General features: G+C 43.2%; 1 protein-coding gene across 6 annotated transcripts in view; it reads right to left on the bottom strand.

Annotated features, from left to right (window-relative positions):
• The window catches only part of mgaa (MAX dimerization protein MGA a), a 39,760-nt gene extending 17,802 nt beyond the window's left edge, over positions 1-21,958 (bottom strand). For 2 of the 6 annotated variants that reach the window (XM_051947419.1, XM_051947435.1), the window contains exons 1-15: positions 21,360-21,958; positions 15,736-16,857; positions 11,652-13,431; positions 9,591-9,678; positions 9,318-9,437; positions 9,108-9,236; positions 8,740-8,862; positions 8,435-8,497; positions 5,887-6,569; positions 4,902-5,184; positions 3,338-3,477; positions 3,193-3,261; positions 2,737-2,842; positions 1,651-2,660; positions 1,050-1,320 (exon numbers count right to left, since the gene is read on the bottom strand). In XM_051947419.1, the coding sequence (XP_051803379.1) occupies positions 1,050-1,320; positions 1,651-2,660; positions 2,737-2,842; positions 3,193-3,261; positions 3,338-3,477; positions 4,902-5,184; positions 5,887-6,569; positions 8,435-8,497; positions 8,740-8,862; positions 9,108-9,236; positions 9,318-9,437; positions 9,591-9,678; positions 11,652-13,431; positions 15,736-16,805 (5,935 nt within the window). In that variant the 5' untranslated portion in view covers positions 16,806-16,857; positions 21,360-21,958. Of the gene's footprint in view, positions 1-1,049; positions 1,321-1,650; positions 2,661-2,736; positions 2,843-3,192; positions 3,262-3,337; positions 3,478-4,901; positions 5,185-5,886; positions 6,570-8,434; positions 8,498-8,739; positions 8,863-9,107; positions 9,237-9,317; positions 9,438-9,590; positions 9,679-11,651; positions 13,432-15,735; positions 16,858-21,241 lie in introns of all 6 variants that reach the window. The other 4 variants (XM_051947423.1, XM_051947422.1, XM_051947428.1 and 1 more) reach the window with 4 other exon arrangements.
• Positions 21,959-26,213: the final 4,255 nt, after the last annotated feature.

Below are 26,213 nucleotides of genomic sequence, written 5' to 3'. Positions count from 1 at the left end.
ATAAAAATAAAAACGCATGAAAATCAGTTTAATATTCAGAGTTAAGATGGATTAAATGCGCTGTCAAACAGCGCTGAGTGGAGCGGCTGACCGTATTTCTCTCTGCGCAGCACCCCGAGCGGCGTCTACTCTTTATTATGTCTATGGTTGCAAGTACACACTACTGATCCCGTATGTTTGGTCCTGTCGTCGCGTCTCTTCCCTCCGCCGGGTGAAAAAATTGCTGGGCATTTGGTGGTTAGAGCGCTTTTCGTACAATTTCCTGGCATGATTTTTCGTTTTCATGTGGTCTGTCAGCGCTTGGCATCCTCTGTCGCTGTATTTTGTCTCATCGTCGCACACCATGCACCTCGCTTTTCCAGCTACATCTAACTTTCGATAATGCTCTCCAATCGTTGTTTCCAACTCGTGCTTTTGCCAGCGCACTGTTGACAACTACGTGCGATCCAACCCTATACCCCTTACACCCTATATTTTTTTTCTCATCGAATTTGGGCGATTCACGCTGGGTCTCAAAAATGATACCTCGATAGGCGAATTTTCGCGGATCCGCGACCAAATAACATGCCTGTAACATAAATGTGATTTATTTATACATTTATTTATAGAAACATGCTATAATTAAATCTCTATTTACAGAAAACATGGTTTAATTACACAATTTCAGAAATATGGTGTATTTATACATTTATTCTAGAAACATGATGGAATTATGCGTAGAAACAGATTTTATTCATAAAATTACTAATAGAAACTATCTACAGCTTTATTTGCAGAAAATTGATTTATTTGTAGATGTAATTAATAGAATTAAAATATTTATGAAAACAATTTATGGGCACAAATAGATATTATCTATAAATTTAGTTACAGAAAAAAATTCATAAATACATTTATACGTAGAAAAATGGCTTATTTGTTGACTGATTTATCGAAATGTGGTTCATTGAAAAATTATGTTAGCGAAGATACTATTTTTTTATAGCTTAAATAACAGAAAACAAAAATAGAAAATAACTGAATAATAATTGAGGAAGTCGTATTCTCACCTGTGGAGGAGACTGGGATGATGAGCGGTGGCTTAAATGTGGACGGTGTGGAGCTGGAGAAGGAGGAGGTGGTGGAGGAGACAGTGGAGGAGCTGGAAGTTGCTGCTGCTGAGCTCTGAGGAGGTCTACTGGAGGACAAACATGGAGAAGCTGGCTGCTGTCTGCTGGACCTGACCCGACCCGTCAGGTAGGCGGCCAGACGATTTGCCGGGTGCAGCGCTCCCATCTTCCCCAGCTGGATCTTGGCCAGAGGATAGAGCTTCCCGTTGACCTGTGGAAGAGAAGAGGGCGGAGCTTAACAGGTGAGTTAACAGGAAACACCTGAAACTCTGAGTGTTGGAAGATATGAAAGGAAATGAAGCTGCAGTATTTCTCTGGTTCACTCTTCATCATCAGGAGTACCTGAGTCTGACTGAAAGCAGCTGAAGCGTCTGAATGAAATGCTTGAGTGAATTCTGTCTGAGTTCTGGATCAGCAGGTGTTGGTTCAGTTGTCATGGGAACCATTATTCTTTATAAAACTCCAGCCGTTGAATTTAAATTATTCAGTCATCCTGAATCTCTAGACAACCAGCTGTCAGCTCCATATACGGTGTTCTTACCTGAACCAGGTGGTCTGTTCCTCCCGGCTGCTTCTTATTGGCTGAGAGGAAGCCGGCGGGTGAGATTCCTGTCAGGAAAGGTAGAGCCATGCTAGCTGCCTTCCTCATCTTCATCTCCGAACTCCTCTTCTTCTCATCGTCCACCTGCTCAAAGGTCTCCACCTCCTCCTCTACGTCACCGTCCTCCACCTCCCGCTGCCAGTCCTCTAGAGGCTCCGCCTCCTCCGTTACTTCCTGCTGCCAGTCCTCCAGAGGCTCCGGCTCCTCCTTTACTTCCTGCTGCCAGTCCTCCAGAGGCTCCGCCTCCTCCTTTACTTCCTGCTGCCAGTCCTCCAGAGGCTCCGTCTCCTCCGTTACTTCCTGCTGCCAGTCCTCTAGAGGCTCCCTCTCCGTGCTCTGTTTGTTTTGTGCTGCTTTCATTTTCCTCTGGCTCTTTGGTCCTGCTGGTCGTCCTGGTCTTCCTGGTCCTGCTGGTCGTCCCGGTCTTCCTGGTCCTGCTGGTCGTCCCGGTCTTCCTGGTCCTGCTGGTCGTCCCGGTCTTCCTGGTCCTGCTGGTCGTCCCGGTCCTGCTGGTCCTGCTGGTCGTCCCGGTCCTGCTGGTCCTGCTGGTCGTCCCGGTCTTCCCGGTCCTGCTGGTCGTCCCGGTCCTGCTGGTCGTCCCGGTCCTGCCGGTCTTCCCAGTCCTGCCGGTCTTCCCAGTCCTGCTGGTCTTCCCAGTCCTGCTGATTTCTCCTGCTCTGGTTTGGTTCTGGAGATCTGGACCTTGTACTGGACGCAGCAGTCGGCCCCTTCACCCTCCACGGTCTGGCTGATGGGGCTGATGAGGTACTTCTGGATCTTGAACGGTCGGTCCAGCTGGTCCCGAGCCATTGCCTCGCAGAGCCGCTGCAGCACCTGGCTCTGATCCACGCTGCTCTCCCACTGACAGTCGGCCACGATGAACAGACGCTTCGACGGCTTGGGGGTTGAATCCTCTGGAGGACTCTGAGGAGGCATCTCCACGGCTTCACCTGACAAAGAGACACCAGCATCAGCAACAAGACAAGGAGGACATTTTGACGGAGGAGGAGCTGGACGTTAACCCACCTGGAGAAGGACAGAAGTTTCTGGTCTTCGTCTCCTTCAGGGTCAAGTTCCTCTGTTTCAGGGACATCAGCCGAGCAGGTTTAGAGTTCACTTTTTTGGGCGACTCCTGATGGACAAACAAGAGACTGCTGGTCAACTGTGGAGTTCCACAAGGACTGGGACTGGGACAACATCAGATCTTAGTCTAAGCAAGTTGGTTTTAACAATTCTGTGCTTCACGTCATGATGCTGCCTCCACTGTGCTTCACGTCATGATGCTGCCTCCACCATGCATCACATCATGATGCTGCCACCACCATGCTTCACGTCATGTGGTCACGTATACACTGTTCAGATGTCTGTTCTTTGTACATTTAGTTTCTGTAGAAATTCTTTCCTCTCTTTTTGCTTGACATATTCAGACAGACTAAACTGAACTAATGTATATCAGTTTTTTCTGTTTTTAGCGCCTCCCACCTTCTGTTTGTGAGTCTTTCTTCTGAAGGCTCGGACTCTGGCGCAGCTGCTTCGGTTCTCTCTGACCTCCTGAAAACACCAGAATCAACACTTCAACTGATATTCACACAGAGCAGCCATTTAAAGTCCTGCTATCTGTACTCACCCGAGTCTTTACGGTGGAGGAGGACTGAGGGGCGGCTTTAGGGACGTGGACCGGCTCTGGATCTGAGTCTTCATGGTCCTTCCTCCACAGAGTATGGACTCGCTGGGCAGGCTGGGAAACGCTGTCTGCCTCCTTCAGGACTACACGTTCAATACAGTGATAAGGAGAGAATTAGTGTTTTAATTCAGATCATTCTATTAACATATATAAGACAATTTATTTATATTTTCAACCATTTTACTGACACTTTTGAGACATTTTATTGAAATTTTATAAACTTTTTTTTTATTTTTCAGGCATTTCATTGATATTTTATTTAGATTTTTTTTAGATATTCTTTTTGGCACTTATATGTTTTTAGACATTTATACGACTTTATATCAATAACTTCCATATTTTTCTTCTATATTTTGTGGGGATATTTTGATGATTGTTTCAGGCACCTTCAACATTATTTATTGATATTTCCAGACTTTGTTTTACTTAAATTTTTCTGGCATTTCATTGATATTTTGTGGACATCTTATTTATATTATGTGTATTAATAATTTCTTGATTTTGCAAAAATTTTTTGGAGATATTTTTCTGGGATTTTACAGATATTTTTAAACATTAAAAAATATTTTTAAACATTTTATTGATCCCTTATTTATATTTTTAGAAACTTCTACAATATTACATTAATAATTTTCTTTTTTCAGATTTCTTTCAGATATTTTGCTGATATTTTCCAGGCATTTTATTTATATTTTCCAGACTTAAAAAAAACAAAAACAATTTTACTTCGGTTTTTCAGGGATTTTATTGATATTTTTCAGACATTTGAATAACATTTTATTTTATTTCATGGATACTTTTCAGAAAATTTACTTTTTAGACATTTTACTGATATTTTTTCAGGCATTTCATTCCTATTTCATTGATCCTTTATTCATATTTTTAGACATTTATACAATACTTTATTATTAATTCTCCATTTTTTATTCAGATTTCTTTTTAAAATTTTGCTGATATTCTTCAGGCAGTTTACTGATGTTTTCCAGATTAAAAAAAAAAAAAAAAATTACTTAGCTTGTTCAGGGATTTTATTGATTTTTTTAGGTAATTTAAAAATATTTGAGATGTTTTATAGATATTTTTCAGATATTTTTATATTATTGTGTTGATATTTGTATTTTTATTTTGTAAATACTTTTCAGAAGATTTACTATGACAATTTTTAGACCTGGTATAGATTTCTTGGGACATTTTATTAATGTATTTCTTATATTTTATTTATTCTGATATTATTACTTTTCAGACATTTTAATGATTTTCACATTTATTATTACCTACCAGATACTTCATTAATTGTTCAATATTTTATTATTTATTTATCTTCAGATATTCTATTATTATTTATCATTTTTAATTATTTGCATATTTTCCATCTTCACTGGTATTTTGTGGTCATTTTACTACTAATTGTATTGCTAGTTTGTTTAGTCTGTTAGTGACATAGCAGCTGATCTCAGATCTGTAATTTTTTGCCCTCGTTGACCCCTGCTGAGGCCCTCAGACTTACTGTAGGCCATCTTCATCCTCCTCCTCCTCTTCTTCCTCTTGCTGTGGAGCTGCTGGGAGGGGGAGCTGCAGTCGGACCCGTCCAGGTTCTTGAGGAGGACGACTTTCTGTTTGAGGCAGCTGCAGCCGAACATGCAGGAGAGGCGGCCGCAGTGGCTGATCCTGGAGCAGTGGGACAGACTGGAGCAGATGCAGCCCAACCTGCAGAACTCATTTAGGCAGACGGGGGGCGCTCTCCTCCGGAGCAGCTCGATGGGCGCCGTCGGGTTCTCGCTGACGAAGCCCTGAGGAGAGAAGGAGGACATCAGTTACATGTGCCGGTTCTGCTGCAGGTTGACTCGCTTTAAAATGTCAGAAAAAATGCGTAAAAAAAGATGGCGACACCTTTAACCATGGCGACTGTTGGCTGAAGCCTCAAAACGCACCAAGTTTTTTGTTTCTTTCTGGTGGCTTTGTGTCTTTTTGTGGTCGTGTTGTGTGTCTGTGGTGACTGTGTGTCATTTCTTTGGGAATTTTGAGTCTTTCTGGTGGTTTTGCGTCTTTTTGTTTCTTTGTGGTTGTTTTGTGTCTCTTTGTGGTGATTTTGCATCATTTTATGGTCATTTTGTGTATTTCTGGCTGTTTGTGTCTTTTTGTAATGGATTTGTGTCTCTTTGTGGTGGTTTTGTGTTATTTTCTGGTCATTTTGTGGCTTTTTGTGGTTGTCTGTGTCTCTTTGTGGTTGTTTTTGTCCCTTTCTGTCCATTTTTTTGGTGGTTTTGTGTCTGTGGAAATTTGTTATTTTATGGTAATTTTGCATCTTTTTCCCGTCATTTTGTGACTCTGTGGTAGTTTTGTGTCATTTTATGGTTATTTTGTGACTATTTATGGTGATTTTATGTCTCTTGGTGGTGGTTTTGTGTCTCTTTGTTGTGATTTTGTGTCTTTCCAGACAATAATTCACAGATTATTCGTGTGAAAACGCTCGTTAGTTCAGTTCTGCTCACCGTCAGCGTGAAGAGGGACGTCAGGGCGATGGTGGCCCTCTCCTCGGTGATGCCGGTTCTGGGTCGACCCTCCCACATCACGCTGTCCTCCAGGTCCTTCTGCCTCAGCAGGGACCGGGTCATCAGGGGCCGCCGGTCCTTCCTGGGGTCCTTGGTCGGACCGAGCTCAGAGTCTGACTCCAGCGGAGCAAAGTCCTCCAACAGGGTCCGAGAGGAAGTCTTCGGTTTGAGCTTCCTCCTCTTCCTCAGGGTTGGTTCGGACATGTTGTCCAATAGGTGGGCCGCGTGGATCTGAGAGTGTTCTGCTGAGGCCGGTTCAGAACCCGGACCAGCTGCAAGTTCCATTCTGGGTTTGTTTGGTTTGGGACTTCGCTGCTTCCTCTCCAACCTCCGGCCAACTTTAGCCTTGGTGAGTCGGGGTCTTTTTGAGGGGGGGATGAACGTCGATATGAGGTCCGAGGCGGGGGTGCTGGTGTCCTGCTTCTTCAGGATGTGGTCCAGGGTCCGGACGTAGCTGGTGCTCTTGGTGGGCAGCTCGTAGACCAGCGGCTCCACCGGCGGCTGGGAGAAGCTGGCGGCTCGCTCGTCGATCAGCTTCCCTTCGTTCTCCAGATACTCGTCCAGCATGTCGCTGCAGAACGCCGACAGGTTCTTCTTTGGCGGCTCTGAACTGGGACCAGCTGCTGGACAATGGGGGACCAGTTTAAACCTCAAAAACCCAGCAGGGAGTTAAAAAGGCAAGCTATCTTTAAAAATAATAAAAATAATCTTCAAAATCTAAAAACTAATGAGCTAGAAACTGTAAAGCTTGAAAATAATCTATACGTTTTCATTACATCCCGATGATACAGTTTAAGTCTAAACTGTGGTATTTACTCAAAACTACTTTATTCTACGTCTCACCATGAATTAAAATGTTTGCATCAGATTCTGTAAATAGCAATAAATAAGAGCTCCTCTGCACATCTGTAGAAAAATCTGAATTATGAGATAAAAATCAAAGTGAGAACTTTCTCGTTTGACTTTTGTCTCATAATTCAGATTTTTCTTCTCGTATTTTTAACTATCACTTTTATAAGTGTGACGTTTTTTCTCAGAAATGTAACAATTTATCAAAATTTTTGAAACCATATTTCATAACTTTACTTTTTCATCTCATATTTGAAAATCTTTATCTTATAATTCTTTATTTCACAATTCAGAGGCGCCAAGGAAGCGGAGCTTAATGTGACGATCGGCGTACGTTTGTCTGTTTGCAACATCACTCAAAAACAGACAAACGGATTTGGTTGAAATTTTCTGGGAAGGTCAGAAATGACACAAGGACCAAGTGATTTGTGTCATGCTGAACAAATTTTCGTCATTTTAGATCATTTCTGGAATATGCTCTGTAATTCCACATCATTTTGGGCACATTTTGAATCATTTTGGATCATTTTTGGAGTATCTTGGACAATAACGGTTCGGAAGCAGAGTGGTCTGACCCACTTTATGTAGTTTAGTGTTTTCCAGAATGGTCTAACGTTCCACTGTAATGCTATATGTACTCTGACACTAAAGTCTAGACCATAAAATATTACAGAAGGTTGATGCTAGAGGTACGGACCCGTACCCGTAGCATCTGTACTAGAGGTACGGACCCGTTAAGGTCAGTGAAGAGCTGGCGCCGGTTAACTACTATTTGCTGCACATTACAGGCAGTTTATATGAATGACTTTGACGGCGAACATTGTATAATTTAACCAAAAATACACCGTCTCCTCTCACACTTTACGTAGACATTGCAGTTTTTACGCTTTTAGACGCAGTGTCTAAATTGTTTGAAGTCCAGTTCCTATTAATTAGTTTACCGCGTTCAGTGGTGGAAGCGGCTGACGAACTCCATTGCAAATGTTCCCATTTAATTTCGGACGCTAATTTACAAGATAAAGTTAAGGATGTCGACTATGAAACAAACACTTGTGAATGGTGAGGAGCAGCTCTTTAATTCGGCATGAATTTTTAAAAAAAACACAAACTCGATTTACTGTGATATTGTGAGATTTGTTTGTCGTTATGTAACTTAGCCATTCGTAAGAGTCCGCTAACATTAAAGTGACTGACGTGCAGTGTCTGTGTTGACAGACGCAGAAAATACGTCAGGGTTTTGTTTAGGTTGTTAATATGTAATAGTCTGTCGCTACTTTTGAAGGTAAAAAAAATACTTATAGTTTGCTGGCTGTTAGTTCCGCCATTCATTCCGCAGATTCACCTCGAATCACGGAAGCGCCTTCATCAGCGTCGCCGGCTCATTAATATTTATGTCCGTCGGATTACCAGCCAATCACAAAGCGCGTTCGTCAGCCGGCTCATTAATATTTATGTCCGGCTCGTTAATATTTATGTTAAGGGAAAGTGCCGTATCCGTAGGCCACAGGCTACGGGTACGGGTCCGTATCTGTAGACACTACCATTACAGAAACTATATAAAACTCTATTGATTTTTGTCAGATGTCCTCAATTACATTAAACTGTCACAAAATTATAAAAACAACAAAAAAAAACCCACTTCTGGACTCCTCGACACAACTGGTTCTCCATGACTTACTCAGCTGTGGGTTTTCAGGTTGAACTGCAGGCAGTGTTTCCACAGAGAGACAGAGGAAAATCAAACCTACTGGATCAATAAGATGAACGTAGCACGGCAAAGAAATAATAAAAATGTAAACATGTAAATATCTTTAGTGGGTGGAGCCACCATTTTTTTAGGCACTTGGTGAATGTTGGATGCTCCATTTTTATGTGAGCTTCGCTGTGAGATGAAACATTAAACTAAACCAAAGCAGAGGGAAGAAGGAAAAAAGGAAACCTCACCTTCAGGTTTGGAGGAAGCAGGCATGGACGGAGTCTCTGATGGACTGAATTTATCCCTCCAGCCTTTAATCTGAGTCACGTCTGTAGTTTTTCCTGTTCTGGACACAAATGCAGCTGAAACGCCTGAAAATAAAAGAAAACATAAGAGTTGTGTTGTGGTGAATTTACTGTTAGGATCCATGTTTCTAACTGTTTAAGTGGACAGAGTCTGACTGGTTTTGGGAGCAGGTTTAAAACTCTAAATGTTTAGGAAGGTCATACTCAACACCTAAATTCTGCTTCATTTTTTTTTTACAGATTGATTCACTGAACCTGCAAGCTGCTCTTCAGATGTTTCTGACAGATCCATCAGAACATGAGGACCTCACCTTGACTGGACTGCAGCTCCTGGGTCAGCGGCTCCAGACTGACTCCTGCAGGCGGGATGGGCAGACGGACCCCCAGGTACTGCAGGTCGATGGCCAGAGTCGGGTCCAGCAGCGTCATCTTCAGGCCAACTGAACAAGAAATACAAGCAGGGAGGGTTAGCTCGGACTGAACGGCTACAGTCCAGCCAGCTTCTAGTGGGTGATACGTACCTTCCTGAAGCACCGGGTGGATCACCTGCCTGTGCCTCATCAGCTTCAGGTCATTCAACAGATTCTTCTCGAAGGCGTCGATCGTATTGTCCAGACCCTCTGAAGGTTCAAACGTCAGAGCTGAAAGCAGAGTTTGGCCAATAACGCATTAAAAACTGATAAACTGACGTCAGAAAAAAATAAACATTTACAACCACTCGAGACTAGCTTCTAGTCTGGCTCATGTACAGTAAATGGATGGGAGACTTTAACAACACGTAATAAAGTCATTACCTTTCTCGGGTTCGTCGGCGGCTTGTTGAACTTCAGGTGTCGTCTGAGACCCGTCAGATGAATCCGTGATGTGGAGTTTGAGAGCCTCCTGAAACACGAGTTTTGTTGTTTGTCAGATAAAATCACACCTGTACGCGTTACTGAGGCTACAACACCTGTGGTGCCCCAAATAGTGGCCCGTGGACTAAACGTGGCCCTCCAACACAAACCACACCTTCACTATAAATCTAATTTAGCACTAGGTCTGTCTGGTGTTACACTCTGCCTTCTTTATACTCACATTACAGCTTTCTGTGAGGACATGAAGTCAGTCTGTCAGCAGACTATAAACCCTCGTACCTCCCTTGTCTTTCTGTGTTTGTGAAGGGATGTTACACCTAAATAAAGCTGAAGTTTAGCCTTTTGCTTCTAGCTAGAGGTAGCAATAGGCAGCTTTACACTGCAGGAACTCAAAGTGGCCCAGAGGTGCCGTTTACGGGGATGTTATCAATTCTAACTGGACCTTTCAGCCTTTTTATTTCAATTAGTGTAAGACCCAATAGCTCGGACTGTGACAGTACTTTAGATTAAATTAGTAGTTATTAGCTGTAACTCCAATTCTATGAAGAAAATAAAGGTTTGTTATGCTAGAATATGTGGCTAATGTTAAACTGTTCATGGTGATGTAAGAAGGGAGAAGACTGCTGCTGGACAAGAACATTAAGAGGACTTAACAAAATAGTGCTATCCTCTCCTGCCCCAGTGTAGGTACTAGTTTTTTCTTCTGAAAATGGCCTTTAAAAAGGTTCTTCAGGGCAGTTCCTGCAGTCAGGACCTACCAAAGGTTAATGGTTGCCCCAAAACAACTTGCAAGTTCCTGAACTGGAGGGCAGCTTATTGAAAAATACAAACACCCGGCAAGTTTTAGCCATTTCCCATGTCAAGAACTTTGACCGGGGAACAGGAACCTTGTGAGGACCTCAGCTCTTCTAGCGCTGCATCTAAATATCGCCCACTTGGGCGCTGTGTTACTTGCGGGGCACTAGGTGGTCACATGACAGTGCTTTAGCTTCAGTCCAGTAGAAGCACCGGACCAACATGGCGGCTCGGTCGCAAACTTACTCTTTTATTACAAAAATAGTTCTGTGAAAAGTATTCTTAAAAGCATTTGAGGGGAGAAACAAGCTGTTCAGTTGCTGAATCTGTCCTCGTTTGAGTTCAGCGACTGCTAGTTTAGATTTTTAACAAAAGTGTCACAAGGTGTCGGACCTCGCAGAGGAACCAAAACTTGTTAAGAGGGAATCTAAGAAAGATTCAGGGCAGAGCCTCCAGCGCCAAATTTCTCTGACTGCTTCAGCGGTGCTTTCTGCAGGGTTGACATTTCTAAAAACCGACGATCGCAAACAGATTGAGGTGCTTGTGGTTTGTAGTAACAAGTCAACTTCACACTGCAGAAACTCGGGACAGACATGAGGTGGTTTTTATGGAGATGGCCTACTATTTAGCCTTTTCAGTCTTCCTATTTCTCTTGTGGTGTCGGATCCAACAGCTTTGACTGCGACATTCATGGTACGTGCCTACAGGGGCGTTTTTTTCTCGTGTGGAAATGTGTCGCATCTGAATATTGCCCACTTGGAGGACATGTTACTTGGGGGACAGTTGGTGGTCATGTGACAGGACTTTCGCTTCAGTCCGGTAGAAGCGTCTGACATAGCGGTTCGGTCGCAAACTTTCTCTTTTATTACGAAAACAGTTCAGCGAAAAATATTTTGGGGTAAGAAACAAGCTGCTGAATCGGTTCTCAATTTAGTTCAACGATGGCTAGTTAAGACGTTTAACGAAACTTTCGCAAGGCATCAGACCTACACTCCCTGCGCCTCATTGTGTAAAGTAGAAATCAAATTATTTCATGCAAATAAGTTGCTGAGGGAATCTAAGTGGGTTGATCTTCATAGTTTAATGCACCTAACACAAATACAGGGGGGTCACATGTTTGTATGAATTATGACATTATCATCAAGCTTTATTTAAAAACAAAGATAATGACGTGTATGAATCCTTGCAGAATAAACTTTGTTTTACCTTTGATGTGAATGAGACAAACAACTGTTCCTCCACCTCCTCCAGGTTAGGTCGCATACTCCTGTAGGCGGTGTCATCTGTCATCTGATTCAGATTGATTCTGGGCTGCTTTCGCCGCCGGTACTTCTTGCACTTGTAGGGTTTGTTGACCGGAACCGGCTGCACCTGTGGTGAAGGCTCCTGTGCTTCTACTGCAGGTGGAGGCAAGCAGGGAACAGCCACTGCATCTGTATTTGGAAACTCAACCCCCATCCCGAGGTCATCATCGGTGGAGAAAAAGTGCACAAGGTCAGTGATGGAAGGCGTGGGTGACAGTCCTCCTCCGTCTAATGAAGAGAAGGTCGGAGACAATGGCAACTGAAGGGCAAGCGGGGACAGCTCTGCAGGAAAAGGCAGCGATTGTTCATTCTCTTGAAATGATGGAGGGCGATCCGGCGGAGGTGTGGATGTGTTCAGACTCTGTGGTTCAGGGTGCGAGGGAGTTTCTGAAGGCAACAAAGGTGGCGTAACATGCTCTAAAGGAATAGTCTCTGATGTGGGCTGAAATGTTGTGAAGGGAGCATCTAAATATGGTTCAGGCATAGGTAACACTGTATGCCATTTAAACACAGATGAGCCTTTGCTTGGTGGTGAGTCTTCTGGATGTTCTGCTGTACAAGCTGCTTCAGAAGCTGTTGCATTGAGTTCTAAAGCTATCGAGTCCGGCAGGGGAGGTAAAGGTTCTGGAGAACTCGCAAGGGACAAAGGCTCAAAGCCAAAAGATGAACACTCTGGGTCAGGAAGAAAAGACTCCGACTTCAAGGTGGGGGAGTCTGAAGGTAGTGTTGAAGACTCAGGTGGTGTTTGTGGTGAGTTTGAGACAGATAACACTGTGTCCAGGGGCGGAGACAAAAAGGGAAGTGCAGATGAGGTAGCAAGTGTTGAGGGGAGGGTGAATGTCGATTCCCCGAGGGTAGAAAATGGCTGTCCTGAGCTGGGTAACACTGTACCATTGGGGACTGTCAGCTCTGGGCCTGGACTTTCAGAAAACGAAGTTGATTGATCATCAGTTCTTGGTCCCACTGGACCTGAAGCAGCAGCATCTGGAGATGACAGACTGGAAGGCTGATAAACATTCAAAACCACTTTATCTGGATGAAACTCTCCACTAGAGGCTTGGACACTGGGTTTAGTGATATCGCCGCCGAGATCCTTCAAGGGGTCGATTGCATTTGTGGTGTGTTTATCAGGCAGCCTTGAAGAGTCTGCAGCAGAACTCGGTGATTCTGACAAAGGTTCAGAGGGGGGTGCTGGGGGAGAAGAGTCCGGTTTACTCATAGTCTTTTTAGATTTTGTTGAATGCTGCTTCAAAAACAGAGCGAGTGCTGGCAGAGGCAACCGAGCTGGCCGTTTGTCCGGCTTTGCAGTCTGCTCTGATGGAGTGTCTGGAATACTTTGGCGGTCTTTGGAGGACCCTTCTGAAGCATCGGCAACAGAACAGTCTGTCCGGGCATTGTCCTTACAACTTACTGAATTCAAATGATGTGTTTTCTCAGTAACATTCCTCTTTCTTACAATGGTTTCACTTTTCCCTGTTGGTTCTTTGACTGAAATATCACCCCTTTGAGGAACCTTCTGTCCTTTGCCTTTCATGGTAATGTTCTTAGTGTCGGTTTGCCCTACTTTAAGAGAGCCGCTGTGATTGATGCCCAGCTGTTCCAGGTTGCACCTCTGCAGGGAAACGTGGGCCTCACGAATCAGTTCAGAGATTAGCTTCTGATTCGGACGCGAGCCACTGCTGCTGGGGGAAACCAAACAATAGGACACAACAGAGTGTTAATGATCGTGCCATTTATATACTGCGAGTCAAAACTGTGATATGTTAACTTCCTACCCACAGTAGTCAATCACAGCAAAGCAGAGATGCAAATTTTAAAACAGTTTTCAATAATCGATTGTTACAAAGTGCAGCACTCGTATGAAGAAATGCTGCTCTGGCTAAAGGCTATCAACCAACCAGAAGTATTGGTCATGGTGGCCTATGGTGACCGATACCCCCATATTGTTCTGTGCTGGCCAACATAAAATGACAGTAGCGGAAGCGACCACCGTTTTCCAGCATTTTACAACAGCCATTTGTCAAAACCTGCAGTGGCAAACAAGTTTATTTAGTTTTTGATCCTTGAGCTTTCGGACCATCAAGTCCAAAAAAACTGTCAGTCTCTAACACAGATAAGTCTTGATTTCCTTGATGGTGGATACTTGTAGACATCCATGGTTGCGTACTTGTTGCTATTTTACAACTTTTGCAGTCTTCTTGGAGGATTCTGTTGCAAACGTCTAGTGGGTTGAATCTATATATTCCATACATGCATTCTACTGATGAGCATGTGCACTCCTGAAGAGACATGTGCAGAGGAATCTTCATGAACTTACCTGGACTTCATGAGGTGACAATATTAAAATCATGCTTACTCTTGTGTCTCACATAAACTGACAATCTTTTCAGGACTTTACAGTAGTAGAAACCATACGACAAAGGGTAGAGGGAATCTTTTATTTCCTTGTAGATTCCCAGATATTCATTCCTGGAAGTGAAGGTTCTGGGGATTTTTGGTGGTAATTAGGGTTGGAATATTTTACCCAGTTCATTATAAGGGCCCATGGTCTGCTCTGATTGGTCTGATGGGGCAGAAAACCTGCAGAAGCAGCTTTAGGGGCCGTTTACACGAGGACGCTTGCAGGTAAAAACGTCAAAATATTTCAACAAAACACCCTATCATTTATACGAGGACGGCGTTTTGGGGGTATAAAAACGCAAAAATTTGAAACCGGCCTCCAGAGTGGAAAAGTTGAAAACTCTACACCGTTACGTTTCCGTCTAAACAGCAAAACGCAAAACTTTGCCGAGATCGGACCACGTCGCGTACGCGATTACGTCACATACGTGCTCCGGTGCTTTGGTTTGCTGGCCGGTACAAGGCAGTAAACAAAGATGTGCGATTATTTCCATCCTTCGTACCTTCAAGCAACTCTTGGCAGCTCTGTGTACACTACAGGAGTCGTACCAACAAACGTACAGAATCTGTACAGATTCCATTCATGAACATTTACCGTGGCGGAGATCCAAAAAGGGAGATAGTACGCATGCGCGTAGACATGGCGGAGTTTTATCACAGCGCCACCCAGCTGCCTGGCATGCACATCCAATCGAATTCCACACACTATAGAGTCACCGTATATACGCAGATTTCCTTCAAAACCGCTCGTCTAAACGTGAAATGACAAGACGCCACTTTTGCGTTTTCTGTTAAGATGGTCCTCGTATAAACGTAGCCTTAGAGAGGAAATGCTATCAGATTGCAAGGCAGCTCCTTCTTTGCTGAAGAGCCCAAGTAGCTGCTAGGCAGATGCCGAACATGTCTTCTAAATATGCTTGTGGACATTCTTCAGAAGATTGGTCTTTGTTCTTGAACAACCTTTCAACTGCAGGAACTTTTGCCAGGGAGTAAGAATAACTTTTGGATCTGTGGTTCCACCAGGAACCAGATTCTCAGTAAAAGCCCAAGAAAAGTCTATCCCCAGAAATTCCTTGCTCAGGGATACTGAACTTCCTGAAGGTTCAGGAACTTTCAGGGCAGGGCTTGTACTCTGAATGGGTACCTTTTCACTTCAAGAACTCAATGCAGGTGAAATGAGGCATTAACAGACACAGGACCCTAGTTGGTCTTCTCAGACTTTTTGTTTCCACTACTGTGTCGGATCAATAACTTTAACTGTGACACTAACTGTGAGCGCTCTAAAACAGGGACAAATACTAGATACTTGATGTAACAGTGACAAAGAGAAACACAATGACCAAAAAAAGACAACATACCCATTCACCACCCCAAAGCAACCAATCAAGAAGAAATTCTGTACTTATGTGGTGGAAACACAGATACCAAACTGAGGGACCCTTTAGTTCTTTACACTGTTCCCAACATCAGTCCTTAGAGTTGAACATTTTGGAGACACTGGAAGAAACGTGGCTGTGTACTCTTTTCAAACCTGACATTTAATACAAACTGACGACGCCTTTTTCACTGTAAAGTAGACTTCTTACCAAGAGGTTTCCCCAGGGGCTTTGGCAGCTGACAAATCTTTGCTTGTAGTAGAGTTTTTCTGAACATCTGAAGGTTTTGAGACTGCTGTATTTGAGCTTCTGGGTTTGTGGTTTGCCAGCAACGACTTCAAGCTCTTCTTCACAGGATGCTGCTGAATGGTTGGAGTGCCTTCCTCTTTTTCTTTGCCAGAGTTTGCTTTCAGCTTCAGGCTCTGTGAACTGCACCCATCCTCCTTCAGGCCTTTAGCAAACGGGTTGTAGTCGACTTTAAGCTGAGTAAAGCGAGTGTTCTGGTAGGCAGTGACTGCCATGAACTCAGTCTGGGAGAAAGTAAAGGTGAGAACACTAGGACCGTTCAGTTTTACGTCTTTAGCAGCTCTGTCCGTCTGCACCACGTGCAGCCGCGGTAAGTAGCGGTGCATCGGATGCAGGATAGTGTTCCCCTCCTGGTCCAAGCTATTGTTGGTGAGTTTCAGTCTGTAAAAGGACACCGGACTTTGCATCCAGTGTTCACCCACCGCCGGGGACTCTGGATGAGCAAACGGTTGGCTCTTTATATGACTCTCGGCTTTTCCAGCAACCTGCCAGCTGTTACCTGTCCACTTGTAACAGCTGTTGTCCAACGGCTGGATGTCCATTATCAGAGTGTACTTTTTACTCGGCTGCAGCCCGGATATACGAAAGCGGCAGTAGGGGAACATCCTGCTGCCTTGTTTAGTCAGAATCATCTCTGTCCTGCATCTGTAGAACTCGTTCCACATGCTGTTGTTGTCCAACGTCACTCGGACACCTCTACACATGCTGTCAGGCGCCAGGTTCTCTGACTGAGGAGGTTTCAGTCCGCCTGTCCTCCTGACAGCCTCCCTGGATGGCGACATGTTGCGTTTACCCCTGAAATCTGCCTCCTCGCTGGTCACGTGGCTGTTTTGATCCACTCGGCCTTCACTCGCCTTCCCCGGTCTCGGAGCAGCAGAGCGTGCAGGTGGACGTTCAGCTGCAGGGGCCAGAGCAGGTCTGGATGCCCCTTCCTGATGGGACACCATGACTTTATTCTGCTTCTTAGGAGCCATGAACAGGTTCCTGGAGGATCCTGCTGTTTGTACATCTGCTCAAGACAGCGTCCTGAAAAACAAGAACATCAAGTGTCACTAACCGCTACGAGGTGCACATGCTGTCCAAACAGATTCTGCTAGTGTCATGCAAGTTGTAAATCTGCATTAAATGGTTTCTGTCACTGTTGTCCAATATAGAACCACAGGAAGCTCCAGATAACAGAGCCATTCTACAGAGATGTGAAATGTGAGGAGCTGTCTTGTTCCTAAAAATAATCCAAAAGAACTACTCAGCAGACTCATGCTAATGACCACCATTAGCACGCGAGGGGTCAGTGACATCTATGCATTTCAACGACCCCCACCGATACTCAACAATGGTCGTTGAGTAGTCAGATGAGTTTTGGTATTGGTCGTTGGAATAATAGCCCTGGACACACCTCACAGAGGTTTAAAAGCTGAGGCAACACCAACCACCACCAGAACTGAAGAAGCCTCTTGGATGAGAGGTGAAACGTCTTCAAGGAACGTTCTTAAAGTCCAGTGGATTGATATAAACTACTATGGATAACCATAACCTGGATGAATGAGAACCTACACAGACAACTTCCTAAAAATAACTATGACATCCTTACACCACAGGAACTTGGCATGAGGTCAGGGTTCTCGCCAGGGCATTTCAGCGTAATGGGTCGTTACGCTGTCGTAACAGGCTGTTACGCTGTCAGTTTAAAAGATTACGCTGTGATTTGGGCCGCTACGCTGTTATTTTGACAGATAACGGCATGTGCGTTTGTTTTTATCGACTGGGTGCCTATCTAGGTTAATTTATGTCTCCCCCCCTCAGCCGTACTTTCCTGTCAATTGACCCGTTCCTGTCTAAAATTAAGAGTCGCTCCCAATCTCGGGGTTACAATTAGTATGTCTCGGTTGTTTCCGTGATGCCATGTATGGTGAATAGTGACCTAAATCACGAGTATTTGGAGCATCTGCGTGACGCTCATTGGCTGACATCTGGGCCGGCCGCTCGCAAGATTTAATGAAGGCTATTGCGTGTGCGCGTACGGGAGGACCTGCCGTTACACTGTAAAAAAATCCTGATGAGAACCCTGGAAGTGTCTTGAACATTGACTAGAACAGCCCCTGAGCGGTCCTCTTAGCCTTTCTGTTTCTATTTCAGTGTAAGATTTCACCGCGTTGACCACAACCCGAACTTTGAAGGTGCCCAAACTAGAGACGCAAATTTTAAACCATTTTCTTAGACGATAGTCAGCAGGATTACTAATTAATAGTCGGTTAATCTATAACACCACAGGCACATAACCTTGATACTGTTACACTCTCAGCTACTAGGACATTGTCAGAGCAGACAGAGCTCTCTTGACTGAAGTCTTTGTCATGGTGCCTGCTGCTAGCTAAACCCAGAGAATCCAGTCTCCTTGCCAAAAGAACCACCTGTAGTCTAAGTGTTGCTAGTCGTGCTTTCAGAGTTTAGCCAAGCAGCGTTGAGCCCACACTCCAGATCGCATCATGGTGGCTCAGTAGAGCTATCTTGGAGGCTTATTCCGTCCTGAAAGAGGACCTACAAGAACGGTTCCTGCAGTTGGAACACGAACTTGCCCATCTAAAAAAAGACCTGCAGGTTCCTAAATTGGAAAAAGTTGAAGTCATTAACAGTACATAACTTGGATCAAGCAAAACTCTCTGGTTCAAGTATTAGTCCAAACGTTTGACAGCAAGGTACCTGGTTTTATGATAGCAAGCTGATTGTGTACGTTAAATATTTAACGTAGACATTTACGACTCCTAACCCTGCGACAGACTGGTGACCTGTCCAGGGTGTCCCCTGCCTTCGCCCGAGTCAGCTGGGATAGGCTCCAGCACCCCCGCGACCCTACTGAGGATTAAGCGGTGTATAGAGAATGGATGAATGGATTTACAACTCCAAAAACATTTAGTCACTGAGCATAAAATTTCAGGGTATCTGATAAGGGTGATGAGAGTTGGAAACCCTAAAAACAACTGGCGGCTTAGATCAGTTTTTCAGTATAAACTGTAGCGTTTGGTTACAACTTCTCCACTGGAGCAAAGGTTCATGGGTAATGTAGTATTCTTGCAGGTGATTCGGAGGTAGAAATGCAACTACACCTTGCAGCAACATGGACCGCGACAGCTGTAACGGGTCCATTTGACCTGATTTGTGCAAACATAACGCTTCTGTGACAAAAATTGTGGTATGTAAAAGGCTGTAACTATATCTGACTTGTTCGTAATGCAAACCCCAGCGCCAGTTTGCATTGTAAAATTGGTTTCCTTGTTTTTGTAGCTCTACAAAGCCACATACAAACTGGTTCCAACAGCTTCTTTCTTTACGGCTCACACTCCATCATTACTGGTCCAATATGGAAAGCAGAAATACACTGACATGACCGATGTGTTGTTTTGTAACTCCGGTATTTCTGTGACGTACATATTAGTGCCTGCTTTGCTTCTGTGATCATTCATTTCATTGTTCTATGTCACAAATATTAACACAAAAACTTGATGAATGACTGGTTAATACGAAGTTGATGTTCACTCACTTAATAAAATAATATATTGTACAGATGTGCTGCCTCTTTCAAAGCTTTCACTCTTAAACTGAGCACAGGAAATCATATCTTTTGGGATGCATTATTGTAGTTTTTGTCTCGCTGTGCTCAGTTTGTGTCTATTTCTGGTCTAGGACACTTGGCATCTGCTAAATTTAGTAAAATCATGTGTCTTTGCTACTGTTTTGTGTCCATCTGCTCTTGTTTTCTATCGGTTTTAGATTTCATCTCTTTCTGTTCATTTTTTGCTCATTTTGCATCTAGGTGTTCTTTTGTGCGTCTAAGAAGTAGTTGTAATTCTGTTTGCATTAAATTAGCGTCACTTTCATTCGACTGTGTTCATTTTGCATCTCTGTGTATTTAGTTTTGTCTCTCTTTCTGGTTATTTTGTGTGTTTTAATAGTTGTCTGTCTCTTTCTGTTGCTGCTTTTTGTCTATTGGCATTAGTTTGAGTGATTTTGAGCCTCAGGTTTGGAGTAAACATTCATGAAACGTCAAATAAATCCATCTTCATGTTGGACCAGTTCAAACTTGTGAAAACGTGGAGGTGTTCACAGATCATCTGTTCCTGCTGCTGACAAAAATAGTGGATTAATCCTGCTGATGTTTCTTAGAGGCTGATGAGAGCAGATCGACCAAAGAATCCACCAGAACACAGAACTACTGAACTCTAAAAGCTGACCAGGTCTCTGCAGGTTCAGGACAGTTACGTTTAAGACTTTTTAAGACCAATCTGGTGATATTTAGGAGTTCACTTCAAAAAGATGTAAAACTGTGTTTTACTCAGCATCATCTGTGAATTCATCTAAACCTATTCCAAAGGCTTCATGTTATCACAAACATTGTTCTGTTAAAAAAAACAGGCTATTAACATTCTGGTGAGAAAAAAAAAAGAAAGTAAACAGACCAGAAGTGTTGAGACACAGTTGTGGGTTTTGAGTCTCAACATGAGATTAGCTTCTTAATAAAAACACTGAATAACATCACATTTACTGAACATTTACATCAGTTTCAGGGCAGAAAGCTGAACTTTAAGAAGCTAAAGTCACAACTTGCCTGCTGCTACTTTAACAGTTTAACATCTGCTAACTACCAACATCTTTTGTTAATCAACTGTTGGGGGTGAAGGACCAGTTAACAACCAGATCACCATAACTAACCAAACCATCCAGAGTTCGTCCATTCAGTCAGAATGGTACTCATTTAACGTTCCATAGTAATAATAATGGTAAGCCGCTAACCAGCAGCTACTGATCTGACCTGGTCAAACTGCAGCTAGTTAACTCAGTAAATGAACCTTAACTTGTCAGTAGTGTGTCTGCCCTTTGTTCTCTCACTGAGCTGAATCACATTTCAGTTGTTTTCAGTAGTAATGGTGCTAACCTGCTAATCAGCGGCTTTTAATCAGAAGTGGTGATACTGGGTTCTCAAACCCAGGTATTGAACCAGTAAATGAAGTTTTCCTGCTTGGTAGAATGTCTGCCCTTTGGTCTGTCATTGATCTGAATCCACAGTAACATAATTAAACTACATTACTGTTGTTTTCAGTAGTAATGATGCTAACCTGCTAACCAGCGGCTTTAAAACACGACCTTGTGAAACTCAGGTATTTAACTAGTGAACGAACCTTATCTAGTCAGTTTGTGTCTGCCCTTTGTTCTGTCGAGAGCTTAATCCAAGGTAACATAATTAAAGCACATTTCTGCTGTTTTCAGTAGCAGTGAAGCTAACATTCTAACTAGCGGCTGTTCACCCTGACCTGGTTAAATTACAGCTAGCTAACTATGTGCATTAACCTTCAATGGTCCTCAGTGTTTGTTCATTTTGCCCTCAAATAACCGGACTGTGGGTAAATAGTCTTACTGTGGTTCTGCCTGAGCAGCAGCTAGCTAGCAGCAGGCCTGACCCAGAGCCGGGATGGCTGCCATCAACACTTCGACCCTCCGAACCAAACCTCCGCCGCGCTGCAGTACCGGATTACCTTCTGGCCGCTCCGAATCATCGACTGTTCGGGCGGAGCGACGTGAATCCGTCGGTGTTTCCGTTGGTTTTTCCCCGTTCAAACGATGGCTGTGTAATAACGGTGGAAGCAGCAGCACGCGGAGCCTCCACAGTCACGTCACCGCCCTCCTCCTCGCGCCGCACTGCGCAGCCTCCGCCGCCATCTTACCACCGCCACCTGGTTCAAACCCGGAGACACCGGAGGACACACCAGGGGACACACCGGACGATCCTCTGCATCCCATCGGCTGCTGCTGCTCCGCATGTTCGCTTTCATGTGCTGGAAGTCAACCGGAGCCACCTGCATGAATCAGACGACCCGGTTCCGGACACCGAACAGGCTGCTGGATCGGTTCTACCTCCGAGGCTGAAATTCAACCGTCAAACCCGACAGAAATGCGGAAGCACTCAAAGCGGGGACTCGGGCTGATAATAGCGATTACGTTAAACGTCGGTACCGGGGAATTTAAACCAAACACGGTCCGTATTTATCGGCCGGTTTTAGGTGAAACGTTCGGCCGGCGCCATGTTGTTTCTGCCGGACCGAAGGGCGATGATGTCGGAGCCGCTACGGGGAAGGAAGGAGGGGAAACAGGCTCCGCCGCTGTTTGGTAGTGGGGTTACTTTATAGGGAATTCATTTATTGACCCAGCAGTCGGTCCGAACTGGAACCGGGCCGACAGGGCGGATAAACAGCCGTTAAATGTCACAGTAAACATCTGGACCCACTGAGGTCAACACGATGCTGCGGTTTATTAACGCTTTGTTTGAATCCAGCCGGCGCGCTCATGAGCGTTTCACGGGGGCGAGGATTGATGCGCATGCGTTGTAGACGATGCGGCACTTCAGTGTGTGTGAGTGTGTGTGTGTGTGTGTGAGGGTCGACCGATGTGTTTTTTCAAGGCCGATACCAATATCGATTATTAGTAATCAAAAAAATTAATAGTTGATGTTTAGAACTGATGTATATTTGCAGTAAAAATCTAAATATTAGTGTTGAAGTTCAGAAAAAGGCAAACGGCAACACGTCAGGACTTAAAATGATTAGTTTCACTGCTCAGGTGGAATTTTTTTAAACACTTTACATGTTTAACTTCAAGAGAACTGATCAATATTTATCCTTGGGTGTTGATTGGCTGTTAGTCCTGGCATGTTGCCAGTCCACCAATCGGATCGTGCTGTGTGCGGGACTTAACTCGTAGCCAAAGTAGTGCATTTTAAGCTTATTTTATAGGAAGTGTGTGTGTGATCATGTGCCACGCTGTCAGTCCGTCTTCTGCAGGTAAACACACCTGAAGTGTCTCCATCAGGTCAGATATAACACAAGCCTCCGTAGTGTGTGTGTTTACTGTCACACATCCACCAGTCGATCAATAGTTATTGATTAGATCCAGCAGATGGTGGCTGATGGACAATTTACTCCTGATTGAACCACCTGAGTGTCTGTTCACCTGTCAGTCATAGTTCAGGGTGAAAATAGGATCGATTTTAGAAAATTAAAGTGTTCAGCTCTGATGATCAATACATTTATTGATCGTGACAGTTCACTGACAATTTGCTTCGTTTCTTCCTTTTCAGAATCAGAATCACTTTATTTTCTACACATTGCATTAGATCTGATTATTAAATGTTAATAAAATGTAATTAATCTGAAGCCCATTTCTGACAATTAGAGATTAAAACATAAATTAAGTAAAAAATCTGTGTTAAATCATGCAGTTAAAATATTTTTAAAGCATTTTGACTATTTTATTTTTTTGTGTTTTTTGTATTTTTAAAACCAGTCTTAGTAAGATTCAATAATTATTGTGTTTAACTGATCTAATGTGGTTTTTAAAAGTAATATTCAGAAGCTTTTCTTCTTTTTTTGCTGTCACCATTTGAAATTAGCTTCTAAACTATCAATAAATCCTCTCGGGGGGATTTTCTTGCACACTTTGAGTTTTTTTTTAGTTTTTTTTTTTACAGATTTTTACATGTAGAACAAACTGATACTTGTTACAGAGCAGCACAGCAGAAAATTATCTTACAATTTAGACTTTTGAACAGTCATTTATGCTTTATTTTTATTATTTTTAGGATTCAGTGCCTCATTGAAATGATGAGTATTACAGTAATAAGTGTAAAATTCAGACCTGCAGTTTTGTGATTATAGTAAAATGTCTGATGATGCAGTTGGGGTTCTGGTGTACAGAAATTTGCAGCAAAAATGACAGAATTTTTTTCAGTTTTTCAAAAAAATAATGGGACAGAAAATTCTTGAAAACAAGTATAATCTTCCAATAAAATGTGACTCATCGGTCAAACTATTAACAATATGGTTTATTTTTGTTTGCCTTATTATTTTTATGCTTCTCAAAAAAATCTGCATTTTTTATGTAATTTCATAATAATGATTTCTATATTAACACACGACTTCATAATTTTAATCTGTTTATTTAAATCGTTTTAAATGTCTTAGTTTTATTTTGCTGTGGGATTCTGCGTAATAAATGTTTCAGCTGATCAATAAATCCACTTGTGGGGGGGGGGGGGGTTACTGCAGAGTACTTCTACTGTTTACAATTGAAGTACATTCAGTATTTTTTACTGCAGTACAGAGAACAAAGAGCAGAAGAGGTGACTGTTGTGGACCAGGAAGTAGCAAAGATTAGTAAGGATGAAGTGAGGAGGCATTGAAGAGGATGAAGAGTGGAAAGGCACTTGGTCCTGATGATATACCTGTGGAGGTATGGAAGTGTCTCGGAGAGGTAGCAGTAGAGTTTCTGACTGGGTTGTTCAACAGGATCTTAAGATAGTGAGAAGATGCCCGAGGAATGGAGGAGAAGTGTGCTGGTGCCCATCTTTAAGAACAAGGGAGATGTGCAGAGATGTGGCAACTACAGAGGAATAAAGCTGATGAGCCACACGATGAAGCTATGGGAAAGAGTAGTTGAAGCTAGACTAAGGGCAGAGGTGAACATCTGTGAGCAGCAGTATGGTTTCATGCCAAGAAAGAGTACAACAGATGCAATATTTGCTTTGAGGATGTTGATAGAGAAGTACAGAGAAGGTCAGAAGGAGCTGCATTGTGTCTTTGTAGATCTGGAGAAAGCTTCTGACAGGGTGCCCAGAGAGGAACTGTGGTTTTGTTTGAGGAAGTCTGGAGTGGCAGAGAAGTATGTTAGAGTGGTGCAGGACATGTATGAGGGCTGTAAGACAGTGGTGAGGTGTGCTGTAGGAGTAACAGAGGAGTTCAAGGTGGAGGTGGGAGTACATCAGGGATCAGCTCTGAGCCCCTTCTTGTTTGCTATGGTGATGGACAGGATGACAGACGAGGTTAGACAGGAGTCTCCATGGACTGTGATGTTTGCAGATGACATTGTGATCTGTAGTGAGAGCAGGGAACAGGTGGAGGAGAAGCTAGAGGAGTGGAGGTTTGCCCTGGAAAGGAGAGGAATGAAGGTTAGCCGCAGCAAGACGGAGTATCTGTGTGTGAATGAGAGGGACCCAAGTGGAAGAGTGAGGTTACAGGGAGAAGAGATCAAGAAGGTGGAGGATTTTAAGTACTTAGGGTCAACAGTCCAGAGCAATGGAGAGTGTGGAAAAGAGGTGAAGAAGCGTGTACAGGCAGGCTGGAACGGCTGGAGAAAAGTGTCAGGTGTGATGTGTGATAGAAGAGTTTCAGCTAAATGAAAGGAAAGGTTTACAAAACTGTGGTGAGACCAGCCATGTTGTTTGGTCTGGAGACAGTGTCCCTGAGGAAAAGACAGGAGGCAGAGCTGGAGGTAGCAGAACTGAAGATGCTGAGGTTCTCTTTGGGAGTGACCAGGATGGATAGGATCAGGAGTGAGTCCATCAGAGGGACAGCACATGTTAGAGGCTTTGGAGATAAAGTCAGAGAGGCCAGACTGAGATGGTTCAGACATGTCCAGAGGAGAGAGAGTGAATATATTGGTAGAAGGATGCTGAGTTTCCCACTGCCAGGCAGGAGGCCTAGAGGAAGACCAAAGAGGAGGTTTATGGATGTGGTTAAAGAGGACATGAAGGTAGTTGGTGTGAGAGAAGAGGATGCAGCAGACAGGGTTAGATGGAGGCAATTGATTCACTGTGGCGACCCCTGAAGGGAAAAGCTGAAAGGAAAAGAAGAAATTATCCAGTGTGGTTTTAATTCTGTTTAACTGATGCAGCAAACCAATAATTTAATTACTGATTATTGTCGACTACTCAGAGCTTTGTAGGTGTTCTACAGGTAAAAGAACAGAGCAGCAGCTTTAGAAGTAAAGTTTAAAGCTGCATAAGTAAAAAGATTGTAGGGTTCTAACTTAACATTTGAATTTGTTGGGTATATTTATGTATCTGACAGTATTGCAGGGTTGTAACATTAATATTTAAATGAAGTAATTCGTGACTGTTGGATCTGAACGTTAATATTTGAATTAGTCCAGTGATTTGGGTGACAATGTGGGGTCCTAACCTCAGTGTTTAAATTAGTCAAATAAATGGATAGAATTAAACAGATTGTAGGGTCCTCAACTCACTATTTAAATAATCAAGCACATTTATACAATATTGTAGGGTTTCTACCATATTATTTAAGTTACTCTGGTTAATTAGTGTTTTCTGTAGTATTGTAGGGCCCCAATATTTACATTATTCAAACAAAATGTATGTCGTGAATAAAATTGTCATATTTATTCATGTTTTATGTAATATTGTAGGGTCTTAACATGAATATTTAAATTGTGTAGCTAATTTGCATATCTTAAGATGTAGGAGCTACAGTTATTATTTAAATTAGTAATTTGTATGATATATATTCAAACATGTTAATTTACCTAATTAATAATTGTCT

Source organism: Acanthochromis polyacanthus, chromosome 1 (genome assembly GCF_021347895.1).
Source record: "Acanthochromis polyacanthus isolate Apoly-LR-REF ecotype Palm Island chromosome 1, KAUST_Apoly_ChrSc, whole genome shotgun sequence".
Taxonomy (NCBI): Eukaryota; Metazoa; Chordata; class Actinopteri; family Pomacentridae; genus Acanthochromis; species Acanthochromis polyacanthus.
Note: the sequence above shows the minus strand (reverse complement) of the source record. Positions and strands in the feature narration are given on the sequence as shown.